Here is a 14,117-nt window from a genome sequence, read left to right on the forward strand (position 1 = left end):
CCACACATTATTCACTCACACATTCGTACCCCAAGGACAATTTGGAGTCTCTTATTATCCTCCATGTCTTTGAACCCTGGGGCCCCTGGCAGGCTCCAGGCTCCTTGGCTGAGATTTGGACTCAGTTCCCTCCTTGAGCACTTTCATAGCAGTGTGGTGGTATGGTTTCTAATATGCTGTGTGTGCATTTTGAAGGCATACTATGAAGGACTTCTTTCCTTACCTTGCTCCTGTGTTTACAATCAAAAGCGTCTCCTCTGCTCTCAACCCCACCTACACCTTCAAGATGACGAATCTCACACACCAACAAAACAACACAGCAACAGCTGTTGACTAATGCTCGACTAACATATCCGATAGCAAAAACTCCCATTTCGCTGTCATATGCAGCAAAGTCACAGGGTAGCTAGCTTTAGCTTAGTTGTGATTGAACGAACCCACACTAGCCACTGCTAGCACAGGACCACTGGGCTTCAGTTCGCTCTAGCCCCTGCCTGGAAGCTTGGCAAAATTCTCACATGATCACACATATTGACAAACACATCAATTTATCGTTGCTTTTATTTTTATAGATTATATTTTTTGCATCTTTACATAGTGAATCTATTGCAGAAAATGTCCACCACGTAGCTATATGGGAGGCTGCCTTCCCACTTCAGCAGATTTGGGGGGTAGCCTAGAAGACCTCCAACCTCCAGCCTACCAACCAATCCCCTTGACAAAAAATGCACACGACCGCACGTTCACCCATGATATTAATTCAGTGAAAAATGCAATGTGTCTCGCCGACCACAAATATTGGTCTGTTATAGTCAAACTGCAGTTGTACCAAAAAAAAATGTACATGATATTGTAGGATTTTCCAACTAATGAAAGCTAGCTAGCCCATATGAGCCGAAGGAAGTGGATTGTGAATCTTATTCTCCAGCCTTAAGTTGTTACTTTGTAAAATATCCGAACCACAGCAGCTAACACTGTAAAACATAACTGAATTCAGTTAGCTAATAATGGCAGCCATAACGTTACAGAACGCTGACCAGCCACTTGGTCAGCATTAGGTTAGCCAACAAGGCGACCCCATCTCTCCAGCATTAACCCGAATGAAAACACACCACTGCAGTAGCCAGCCCATACACGTTTACTCCTCTTCTATTGGCTACATGTTTTTCAGATACAGTCCACAAACAAAAATGGGTAACGCCCAGAAACATCCCAAACACTTTTTAAAATAACGAATACCTTCCGACAAGGACTGGGCAGAAGTGAATACAGACACAGATTGTCAGTGCATCGTAGTAATGACAGAGCATGGTCGTTTTATATATTCCAAGCTGAAAATTCTGCATACTATGCCGTTAAATAGTTTCTGAAACTATTTAGGATTTAATACTAGTGATTTTGAGTGGGACAAAAGTTTTATTTCAATTAGACAAATGTCAAATTTCTTAAATGTATAAACTGGAGAATTCTTTACTTTCAACAATATTTTCAATGCTGTTGATAAACAGACAGCAGTAATTAATGTGCACACAACCACATTATCTGTCTCTCGTGTGGAACGCAATACATTTTAAGCCTTTTTGGCAACTCAATATAATCATCTGTAACGGCAACCTATATCTATACTTCAAAAAGTCTCACTAACAAGTCTTGCCATATAGACTATAAAGAAGGCTTAAAATGCATCACTGTTGCAACAGTAAGAACGAGATATCATAAACCCTACCAAATAATTCTGAAATGGAAAATAAAAAATATTTAAAAATCTACCATTACCCTGATATGCATTAACAGAGCTCCTGATAAAGTCTTACTGTTCCACCTTAAGGATGCATTTTAAACCAGCCAAGCCTTCAAATTCAAAATGGGGAAAAAATGTAATTAAATAACTGAAAGGAACTTGTCCTTTTAAAAAAATTATATTTATTTTTGTTCCCCCTTACTGGTAATCCACCAACTGACATCAACAAAAATCAAATAAAAACAGAAATACTTAAAAAGCATACATTGGATCATTTGACCGTTCCGTCATGGGATGACAAGGTCCGCGGTCATCAGTCTGTTTTAATGTACAGCAGTTACAGGATACAGAGGGCAATATAATGCAGTTTAATAAGCCAGTACACCACGTTCTGCTTTCTGTGACACCTGAAGTCTATATTTCGGCTACATAAGTTAAGTGGACGACTGACCGATGTCGGGGGCGCGTTAACATTTCAGGGGATCAAAAACCTTTGCTTTAGACCCACTTTTTAAATTTTTTTTTACAACATAACAAGGTGCCTTAGAAACAGGAAAAGGGAAGGGGGAGGGGCAGTCCGCCTGAAACGGTGCGGGCGAATCGAATGGCTTCGAACTACAGGACGCACTCCGGTAGAAAGTGCAGCCGGGTTTAGAGCTGAGGAGCCCGGACAGGACACGGGATTCAATTTTAGCAGTGGCCTGGGCCACAGGTGGGGCTGTATGCAGGGCTCAACTTGTGACGAACGCAAAGACAAAGGCACAGCCACCCCCACCCGGCCCCGCTCAACCCTGCTAAAGGGGCAACTCACCTCCGCGCTAAACGTTTGCTCGTGCTAAGGCTTCGTTAGGGTTCATGAGCGTTGCTGGAGGGGCGTAAACCAAGACTGTGCATGTGAAGTGAAAATGAGCACAAACACTTCCAACTCCATTTCCCACGATCAGACAATGCATTGGCTAAAGAACACAAACTTGAAAATACCCATTTCCTGTTTCCTCTCGAGAACTTGAGAAAATGAGTTCACTTTACTAAAATATACACAAGGTTTCAGAGAATCACTCAACGTACTGATACATCACAGAGACTTTTACAAATTAAATCAGTTTGATTACATTTTTACTAAATACAGTGCATGGAAATTACAATTACAGGTAAGGCATGATTGTGAACAAAAGTATTTGACTATATGGGTGCGCATGTTTGCCTGGCAGGTAGTTACGTGTAACCATGTATACACTCAAATAGTGGCAATCACAAGGTGAATCACAATTTAATTCTATGACCCTTACCACTGAAATTACTAATTCAATCATTTTTCCAGTTCAAATGTTGGAGACTTAAAATGACAGAACATTTGACACAATCCAATGACGTGTTCAGGGACAATGTTACACAGAAGCCTAAAATCTAGTGATCTGATTTTTTTTTTTCCTCTTTTTTTCCTGCAGCGGTAGCTAAATTAGGGCAGGGTGAATATGTAAACATTTTTCAGAGCAAGTTTTGCAACATCAGTGGGCCACAGCTTAAATCAATCCACAGCCCAGACTGGGTTTAAAGGAAATGATCAGCAGAAACAAATGCAGACGAAGGCTTGATATTTGGTTTAAAAAAAAAAAAAAAAAAAGGATATACGTGTTATTTACCGAGGATGAAGCGCACCACACTCAGGTAGTTTAATGAAGGAGGGAAAGTCACACGCGCAGGACTTCTGTTTGATAGTATGAGATGTGCCTTAAGCCTTAAGCATCTCTCCCAACACTGAGAACATTAGGCTATTTGCTTGCAGCATTTTACCAAAGTGGGTTATTCAAAAAAAAAAAAAACAAACACAAAAAAAAAAAAACATTTGAACCCCTGAATGTTGACAGGTGACAGGTTTTTTTGCAACAAATCAAGGAGAAAAGAATTACATGTAGAATGGAGTGATACCGTTCCTCTCCACTGCTCACCCAACGCCCCGCTCCTCTCCCACAAACCCCTCCCCTCCCTAATCTCCACCCGCAACGCTCCGTCTAGTACTTTCCACTGCTATGATTTCTTTTAAGACTCGTCTCATGCTTCTCGGAGGGCGGGGGTGGCAGATGAGCACTGATAAGGAGAACGGGTAATTGAAACTCATTTATAACCCCTCAAATGGTACGTTCCCTGTCCCCGAGGCCCCGCCCCCTACGGCGTTACATCAAGGTGTCTTTGTGGTGGCGCATTATGTGCTGGTTCTTCTCCGAGGGCCTGCGGAAGCCCTTCTTGCAGTAGTCGCAGCGGTGCGGGTAGTCCTTGGTGTGTATGGAGATGACGTGGCGCTTGAAACCTGAGGCGTCCGTAGTGTTGTACTCGCAGTACTGGCACTGGTAGACCTTGCGGCCGCTGTGCGTCTTCATGTGCTTCTTCAGTTCGATCTGGTGGCGGAAGCCCCGCCGGCAGCGCTTGCACTTGAAGGGCAGGTCCTTGGTGTGGACCGACAGGATGTGGCGGCTGAGCGTGAACGGGTCCGAGATCTTGAAGTCGCAGTGCCGGCACTGGTGCACCTTGTTGCCCTTGTGAGTCTCTGAGTGCTTCTTGAGCTCGGAGGGCCGGTGGAAGCCCTTCTCGCACACCTCGCACTTGTGCGGGAAGTCCTTGGTGTGCACCGAGATGACGTGGCGCTTCAGGTCGCTGGAGTTGGTGCTCTTGTGCTCGCAGTGCGGGCACTGGTGCGTCTTGTGGCCCTGGAAGATCTCCATGTGCTTCTGCAGCTCCCGGTCGTCGGCGAAGGCCTGCGGGCAGTGGCCGCACTTGAAGGGCAGCTCGGTGCCGTGCTTGCTCTTGATGTGAGTCTTTAGGTTGGACTGGTCGGCGCAGCGGAACTCGCAGTGCTGGCACTGGTAGGGCTTCTCGCCCGTGTGCGTGCGCATGTGCTTCTTCAGCTCGGACGGGTGGCGGAAGCCCTTGGCGCACTCCACGCACACGTGGGCGAAGTTCTTGCTGTGCACGGCCAGCAGGTGGCGGTTGAGCAGGCCCTGCTCGGCCGTCTCGTAGTCGCAGTACTTGCACTTGTGCAGCTTGGGCTCCTTGTCGCGCAGGATGAGCTTGTTGGAGCTGAGCGGGCTGGCCTCGCGGTAGCGCCGCGTGTACTCGGTGAACTCCGGCACCTTCTCGCTCTTGATGATCAGCTTGTGGCCCTCCAGGTGGTTGTGGAAGCTGACCTTCTTGTTGGTGGTGAAGTCGCAGTCGGTGCACTGGTACTTCTTCTTGAACATGTGGTCCGGGTGGTTCTTCATGTGGCGCTTCAGGAAGCCCCGCGACTTGAACTTCTTCCCGCAGATGTGGCACGGGTAGACCGTCAGGGGCTGCCCGTCCGGCCCGATTATCACAGCTGTGGGGAAGAAAGGCGGGGCCGTCACGAAACGGGCAGTCTACCACAATTCCCGACACCGCGATACATCTTCTACTTACCAGCTTCAACTTTAAATTTACAGGGGGTGCGCCTGGGCTGATGTATTGTTGACCACACAAATTTACTACAAATACATGACCGTACAAATTTCAACTCATTTCAAATTTCAACTGAGCCTTAGTCACTTTTATAGCCTGAAAGGACAAAGCCTATCCCAGCATGCATTAGGAGAGAGGCAGCGCACACACACCATTCACTCACACACTCAGACCTACGGGGTAATCGGACTCTCCAATTAGCCTAACCAGCATGTCTTTGGAGTGTGGGAGGAAACTGGAATACCCATAGGAAACCTAAGCAGACATGCGGAGAACACACACACACACAGAAAGGCCGGGATTCAAACACAGGACCTTCTGGTCGTGAGGCGACCGTGCCGCGCCACCGTGCCGCTCTCTAACAGCGGACGCACCGCCCTCGGCCGGTGCCCTTTAATTTCGGCGGCGGCTAAGCGGGCGCGGCGGCGAGCCCTCGTACCCGTTTGGCACTGCCGCGTCTCTCCCTTCTTCTTCTTCTTGGCCTTCTGCTTGAGCGCCCTGCTGGTGCTCAGGCTGTCGCTGATCTGCAGGTACTGGGTGGCGGCGCCGTTCTTGTTCTCCAACCTGCTGTCCAGGTTGTTCCCTGAAGGGGCAGAGCCACAGTCTCAGCGACCAATCAGCTCGCACGCCCACAGTGACTGGATCTGGCTTACTCGTTCTGAACCGCTCATTCAAAATAATCTAATTTATTTATAAAAAAGTTTCATTAAAAATTAAATATGAATTTAACAGTGGGCACGAACAACTTGTGAGCAAATTTGTATTTCCCCTGATTTTATTACTTTTCGATAATGAGTTTTTATGTTCCAAAATTACTGCGCTCGGATGTAAATTGGGTCCAAGAAAAAGATGCCTCAGACACACAAAGCAGTATCTTTCAAGAAGAAAGTTCAATGCTGAAATGTTTAAGTCTTTAATTAAAAGATATCTCTTAAAGCGTCGCCTTTTTCTTTGGTGAGTTTTGAAACAAATGTTCAATTAAATTCTTTTGAATTATATTCAACATCCAAAGTAAAAAAAAAATTGTAGTGCAGAAGAACTGGGTTTAAATTTAAATGTTAAAAATTATTAAGGGGGGGGTTTAGCTTATCCCGACCCCCCCCCAGCACTGCATTAAACAAATGGCAAGGATGAGGCACAGGCAGGGCGGGGCCGGGAGTTGATTGACGGCTCACCGTACGCAGCCGCCCAGGCCACAGGCACAAACGTCTTGTTGACGGCGGGGTCCTCCAGCTGCGACTCCTGAATGGCGGGTGGCGGCGCCTCCTCCTCCCCCACGATCACCTCCATGTACACCTCGTCCGCCATCTCCGCGCAGTCTGGGGGCACACAGGAGCGGCGAGGGTCAGAGACGCGGACAGAAACCCGCAAACACACGACTGCATTTTATAACTGCGGAAGGCAAAAATGGGCGCGGGTCCAATCCCACGATTCCACGCTGCCGTTAAAAAGCCCAGACTCACTGATATCCTCGTCCCCCTGGCAGGAGTCCTTCACGGCCATGTACACCATCTTCTCCCGGGAGAGCCTTCCCACGTTCCCCGGCTCCAGCACCGCGTGGCCGTTGTGGAAGTCGCTCTCCGTCACCACCTCCGTCCCACCTGCAGTCAAAAGTCAAACCCACGCTGGCGTTCACTTCACAGCCCAGCAGCGGCCACAGACTCAGCTTTTTATTCGACCTGCGAGAAATAGAAAACTTGAACTACGACCAGGATCCAACATGAATCGGGTTTCATGTTACGTTACTAATGGCCCATGAAGGCATGCAGTACCAAACTTTACCAATGGGCAGCACTAATGAGCATTTACAGATTAGCAATAAAATACATGGAGGATACTTGGAACAATCAACATTTTGACTTTTTTCCTTTTTTAAAAAGGAAAAATTAATTTATAAATAAATATTTCAAGATACAAATATGCATTTAAAAAAAAAAAAAAAAACAGAAACATGGACCATTTTTTTGGTGAAGGGCGCTTTTAGGGGATTAATAGGAGCAATACCATAGTTTGCCAAAGGGTGGTAGTAATGGTAAGCAATTACACAGGAACAATGTCTGTCCAACCCCCCATCCCCCTCAAAAAAAAAAAGAAATTTTCAAAAAATGTAAAGTTGCTAAAATAATTTCACATGCATATTTATCTGAAAGGTAATCTACACACACAGGCGCCCATGCAGCAGATAACACTCTGAGGCCTGAACCTCTTCCAGCAGGGCAATCAAAGCGAAGGCTGTAAAAACGCGCGCGGCTCACCTATCTCCACGTCGTCGTCGGCCTCCGCCTTGAAGATGTACACCTTGATGACCTCGGAGCCGTAGCCGCCCTCCTTGGAGCCGTCGCCCTGGGTCACCTCGGTGCTGATCTTCAGCGGGGTGTTGCCGATGTCCAGCTTCTCGCCGACGTCGTCCACTGCGTTAAGACGGGACAGCGGGCCCTTAAGGTCGCTCCCTCCTCGGAATCGAAAGTAAACCGCGCCCGCGCGCCGCCGCTTTGCAGCCCGTCACCGCACCGTTACCCGGTGAGAACGAAAACACACGACACGTTCTGAGGTGCGCTGGAGCAGCGGGCGCTCGCAGGAGCAGCGGCCGCATACCAAGAACTGCCTTAAAGGGATGGGCCATTTTCTGGAGCTTGATATTTCAGTTTTAGTGCATGTCCTTGATTGGCCCAGGCAGTTTTTGTATGCAATGAAAAATTAGATAAGTTATGATATAAACTACTTTTTAGAGTAAAAAGACACCATTTCTTGCTTAAGACCACATACCGTGAGTGTAAATGTCAAAACGTTCTTTATTCTTTCACTGCAAAAATACATGAAAACCAAAATATCATTTAAAAAACTGAAAGCGATCCATCACTCCATTAATTGTGGAGTACAGAGCCAAATCAAATCAATACTATATAAAATGTATTACAACATATGTTATATTTGACTGCATGTTTCAAGATGCAATTTCTGAAACGTATAGCAAACTATACCCAATTCATTCAAGTTTTACCGTCATCTTCACTGGTTTGAAATGGCAGCGTTTGACTAAATAATGAAAATAATGAATGCGCGTGCAGAGTTTACTCACGGGAGATCATCAGGTAGTCCTCGGAGGTGCTCTTGCCGTCCTCGTCCTCCTCGGTCTTCAGCGTGACGGTGGAGGCGGGCATGCCCTCGTGGGCCTGGATGACCGTCTCCGCCTCAGCGTTGGCCACCATCACCTCCTCGGTCACCATCTCGTGCTCCAGGTGGCCCTCCTGCTGGTGGGAGAGGAGGTCGGCCACGAAGACCTGGTCCGACTCCCCCATCAGGTCGGCCGTCAGCACGTGGTGGTCTCCTCCCAGCGCCTCCTCGATGGCCACCTCCGCCCCCAGCACCGACTCGGCCGTCACCACGTCCTCCTGCCCCACGTCCGGCCCCTCCACCACCTCCGCCTCCAGGCCGTGCTCCAGGGTGATGCCCTCGTCCGTCACCACGTCCGACACCAGCACGGCCTCGGGCACCGACACCACGATGTGGTCTCCGTCGATGTGGGCCATGCCCCCCATGCCCGCCACTGTAAAGACGTTGGCATTACTTTGGCTTATAACCAACCTTCTTTTACGTATCACATATGCTACACATTGCACCCTCTACAGTGCTTCGGGAATAAATAAAGTATTTCACCAGAGCAGGGGTCCCAAATCTTGTCCGAAAAGGGCCGGTGTGGGTGCAGGTTTTTGTATTGGCCCAGTAGTAAAACATACGTCTTGACTGACGATGACAATTAGTTGATTAGTTCAATCAGACTTTGTATTGCTGGGTTAAAACAAAAGCCTGCACCCACACCTTCCCAAAATCACAAGCAAGCCATTCAGACTCAGCAGCTGTCTATACCGTGCTCTCTACTTACAAAGTAATCAAGCTTAAATATTTGCAAATAAATGGTTACTTTTTTCGTTCATTAATTGATGGTTGTGCTCATTTATTTCAATGAATGCTGAAACTTGGTTGCAGTCTGCATTTGTGCTATAAAGTAAAATAGGGAGGCATCAACCAATACGGCCATTTTATATCTACCATGAAATTTTCCTATCGTTCATCCCTGCTACACATCTTTACCCAAAGATCTGATTTAAAAAAAAAAACTTGTCAGATATACCTACCAAAGTCCTGCATTATCATAGTGTGGGGCATTTTCAGATCCTGTGAGTGTAGCTCCAAGACCCCACCACCTTGGTCCATTGTCTTTAATTTCCTAAAACTTAGTACAAAAACAAGTGGATAGAATTAGGTCAGAGGCCACTGCCTGCCTTGTACTTCAAATAAGTACAAGTGGATTTCATTTTTGTTTGAGATATATATATATATATATATATATATATAGGCTATATATATATATATAACAATACTTTAAGCCCCAGAGCACCTCTCCCAGCTGAAGTGTTGGCACCTGGAAGTCCTCATGTTTTAAGATATATTTATTGTCTAAAACACTAATTTGTTTTAAAAGCTTTTTCAATCCATTTTTCTCATATTCTGTATTTTCCAATTTGGATGCTTATCCCATCCCTGCAACATCCTTCATTAGTTCAGATGGGCGAGCACAAGCATGCATGACTTCTGCAACTCGCAGAAATCATTATTTTTTAAAGATTTAGCCATTTTTAAATGTGTGCTTGACTGTAGGCGCTACCCTTATAACCTAATTAATATGGACAGCAATTTAGTACGCTCCTCTGATCCTCTGACTGACTAATGTGGTTGCTTAATAGCCTTGGATTTTGCACAGTCTCATCTCGCTATATAAACTTAAGACTGTTAAAATGAACTTTTGCAATTACTCAACAAAAATATTTGGAGTGAAGAAAATGAATGCTAATTCCTTATCATTGCCAACTGCAATTTTAGAACTAATTTGGTTCAGCTTGGCATTTCCATGCAAACCTTACATCAGACAGACATGGATGCAGACTTGTTCTGGTCAAGAAAATACCAAGCACTACGGCACAGAGAATAGTCGGTTTACGTCACAACAGATTGATGTGCCATTGAACAAGGTAGGCCTACATCACCAGAACTGCTTCAATAAATACACATCTGTATGAATGGATAACATGGAAATGTTTAATTGTATGAGTGACTCTAGATAAGAGCGTACCTGCCAAGCAAATAAACTATTATTTGCTGACAGTATGATTGTCACATTCAATTATAGTTCAATTACAAAATCTAAAAGAGACAACAAAACCAGACTAACAATAACAATCCTACCTTCACATTTGATTCCAACGTACTGGCAAAAACATAAAATGGTTAAAAAAATAAGGTGTTCTTCTTGTGTCCAGGGACAAAATAACCTGAAAAGAAGGCAGAGTCTAATTAGTAACGCTGGTAAATGTATTAGGTGGCTGTTTTTCTTCACATTCATAAAGAGAAATATGGAAAAAAGATTAATAGCCTTTGCAGGACAACTCGAGATTAAGTGCAGGCAATGAATCACACATCACATTATAAATACATACAAGACATTTCAGAAAAAAAGGTTTTTGCATTGCCATTTAGAGAAATAATCATTGCAGGGCAACCTGAGGACAATTTAATCTTACCAAAAAGTCAACATCCAATCGCTAATCAGCACCAAATTTTTGTGAATGGAGTAATATAGTACATAAGCCAGAACAGGGGTAGGAAATAGGGCTGATGAGGTAAACATGTGGAGTCTGAAAGGGACGACTCCTCCTTTATGATTTTATAAAGTAATATATTCTTAGACCGAATGCATACATTAGATAACCCGTGACAGGTTTTTTGAAAACTCACCTTGACACAATTGTACAACAAAAATCTGTTCTTGTACTAAAAACTGAAAAGCCAGAATCAAGTTAATTAGCTCACCGTTTTGTACCACAAAATTGGGAATATATAATCTGGTTGTACATGTGGCTTTCACTACGTGAAACACTGCATGAACTAAAGATATTATTTAAAATATTGGTCCAGGACTGTTGTCACTATTTATGAATATGATGCACCCATCTGACTTCTGGACATTTTGCCTAAACAGCCATAGAAATGCATTCCTTACAAGAATGGGGAAAATGTAATTAAAATAAACACATAAGGTGTAGGTTATCAAATTCTTCCACATTACAGTACACATCTTCATGAATATATACATTTCAGTCCAGTGCTACTACATAATCATGAAAATCGTGTTTCTTCAATTGCTATAAGGTTCAGGGAACGCGGTTGCCTGGTGTAAACTGAGTACTCAGTATTTTGCTACAGCTAAAAGAAAGAATATATTACAGAAACGCCCGCTGCCTAATCTATCTAGCTGTTGAGGCAAAATGTCCAGTCTGATAAACGCATTATAGTCATAAATGTTTTAGATGCAGGGGAAACTATGGGTCAGGGAGAACAAACAATGCGTGCTTTGCATTCACATAAGAGATAAAATATATATTTCTTACAGGTTTCGAAATGACAGCACAGTAAACAATGTTTTCTTCAGCAAGTCTTTAATTAGTAAACGGCGAGAATTTATCACCGTCATCTGACTTTATTGGTGAAGACAGTAAGACATGTAGACAGATGTTCAAAATGATCAAAATACAGTATACTAAAAAACAAACTATACGGGTATACTCCAGCTCCCCGCCCCCAGATTTTTGCAAATACGCGTTTACATGAAATACAATTCCCAGATGTCCACACTTCACAATTCTATGATATTGAAAGTACCCCGCCGTGTAATTGTTGCACAGACAATGCGTTTAATTTGCATACGAGTTGCCTAGCCAACCAAGATTACAGTAAATACTTGGCTATCAGGTTATACCACAACCAGCCGTTTAATCGAGCACGTAACTAACTGATTAGCTATGCATTGCAAATCGAAGTCAGATGAGCGCAAAATGTCCAAGGCAAGTCACTCAATGAAAAAGCTGCTAATTTTTTTCTATTTCACATTTACCGGTTAGCTACAATAGTTAACTTCAGAAAGGAACCTTCCATTGCGTAGCTAGCCAGTCTACGACTTGGACATGAACATTAGCAGTTAACAAACCAGCTTCCTATGTGAATTTGGGGTTCGATTCGTTACATTAGCTGAACATTTAATCGTTTTGTGGCGGTGAAATGTTCAGCTATTTAAACGCAAGAAAATGCGCTACATGTTGCATTCGCTGGCTAGCTGCACGTTTCACACAGCAGTCTGTTTGGCGCCTGTCAATCCCACCCACAGCTCATACTAATGCAGCCACTGAAACATGGCGCTTCCCTGGTGTTCGGACAATTTGCAACCAGGCGCAACAGAATCCGAAACCTTAGTATTCTAGGACTTTGACTTCGTTATAATTCGGAGCATACGATCGAATTACTAAAGAATGTCAAAATTAACATTTTTGTTATAATAGCATTATAAATGGGCAACTACTTTCTATACATAATCAAAAACGGTAGCAAACAACTTCAGCCAGCTAACGACTCAACACAGACGCCCTGCGACAGCGGCCGACATCTTGTATTCCGCCATTTTAGCAACCAAGCTAGGTAGCTAACATTTCACGTATTACCGAAATCATTTTATCAGAAATAAATTCAATGCAATTTCATTTTGCACTAATAATTAGTTGTGCAATATTAATTCTAAGCAAACTGCGATCACACACCAACAATAAATCAACAAAATTAAAATCTTGACGGAGACATGCAGCATGTGGTAGCTGCTTTCTTCGCCTTTGTTGCGTTTTCGGTGCGGGTTTAATGAGGCCCAGGCCCGAGAGACAGGGCCCTCGCCGCAAACTCGCAACTACATTCCTACGGATTTAAAACACATTACCTGTTTTCGAATTCCCTTTTCCGTCCTGGGAAGGTTTTCTCCTTTCTTAGTTTTGTCACAGCCTGTTTTGCTATTTTTTCCCACAGTAGGGACGTCGCGGCCTGCACATTCTGGATTCTCGAACTCTCTTTTCCAGGCCTGGACCAATCAGGCTTCTTGCTGACAGTAGAGGAGGGAGGGGGAGACATCGCGCGCGGCCTCCTTCGCAGCAGATCCCTGTCTATTTACGTCACTCGAGTGAAAAGCTGTAGTGTTTTTCTGGGTTTAAAATTGGATGCTGCAGGGCAATATAGGCCGGGGCGTCTGTGGTCGCAAATGTACTTTTCTATAAAAAGGACTGTCGAACGGCTCTCAATACTCACGAGGTACCTGCTGTGTTAATGGTCGGAAAAATACTTTCTTTTGATTGCGAATCGCTTATAGTACCCGGGGTTTACTAGCTTACCTAAAATTAGCAGTAGCTAGTTATTGTCAATCCCGTTATCGTTAGCAGTATTTTATGGACAGAAAATTGCTAGTTAATCATCCAGACTGGATGGCTATCTTAGCTATCCAAAAAAAATTACCACTAAGAACATGTTACTGTAAATTGGTTAGCTATAGCCTGCTGAGGTAAGGGGGGGATGTTATTGCTAGCTTGTACATTTCTAACTACTTGTTTCATGGATGATATATGTAATGTTAGGCGAGTATAGATGTTATGTATTTGAAACCAATCATTCTTAAAAATGTGTAAACTCACTTTACCCCTCGTCATTATTGAACTATCCCACAAACCATTACTATTTTCAAATATTACCTGTTATATTTCTCCAAATTCGAAATTCACTAAGTCACCAATTTCACTACCTTCGCCTATGCCTATGGTTCTATACGTCCTTAAATACTTTGTGGTCCGCAGCATTTGTCTCTTGCCACTGGAAAAAAACGGATCAAATTAAGTACCCAAGCTACGTAAATACCGCAAGGCTTTAATATTGAGGTCATACTCCTTACCTACTAACGATAAATGTTAGGAATGCATGAATGGTCTCATTAGAACGCCTGTTGTGCAAGTGTTATGCCTCTGAGAATATGGATCATGATGTG

At 44.1% G+C, this 14,117-nt stretch overlaps 1 protein-coding gene across 1 annotated transcript; it reads right to left on the reverse strand.

The window, feature by feature from the left end:
- Positions 1-543: 543 nt before the first annotated feature.
- Positions 544-13,821, reverse strand: znf711 (zinc finger protein 711). The gene is made up of 9 exons (XM_035408848.1): positions 13,029-13,821; positions 10,457-10,542; positions 9,349-9,446; positions 8,292-8,759; positions 7,468-7,623; positions 6,676-6,813; positions 6,388-6,531; positions 5,652-5,795; positions 544-5,093 (listed from the first exon to the last, which is right to left on the reverse strand). Exons 3-9 carry the CDS (start codon positions 9,425-9,427, stop codon positions 3,916-3,918), a joined length of 2,307 nt encoding a protein of 768 aa, XP_035264739.1. The 5' UTR covers positions 9,428-9,446; positions 10,457-10,542; positions 13,029-13,821; the 3' UTR covers positions 544-3,915.
- Between the last annotated feature and the right edge of the window lie 296 nt (positions 13,822-14,117).

This window comes from Anguilla anguilla, chromosome 3 (assembly GCF_013347855.1).
Source record: "Anguilla anguilla isolate fAngAng1 chromosome 3, fAngAng1.pri, whole genome shotgun sequence".
Lineage (NCBI taxonomy): Eukaryota > Metazoa > Chordata > Actinopteri > Anguilliformes > Anguillidae > Anguilla > Anguilla anguilla.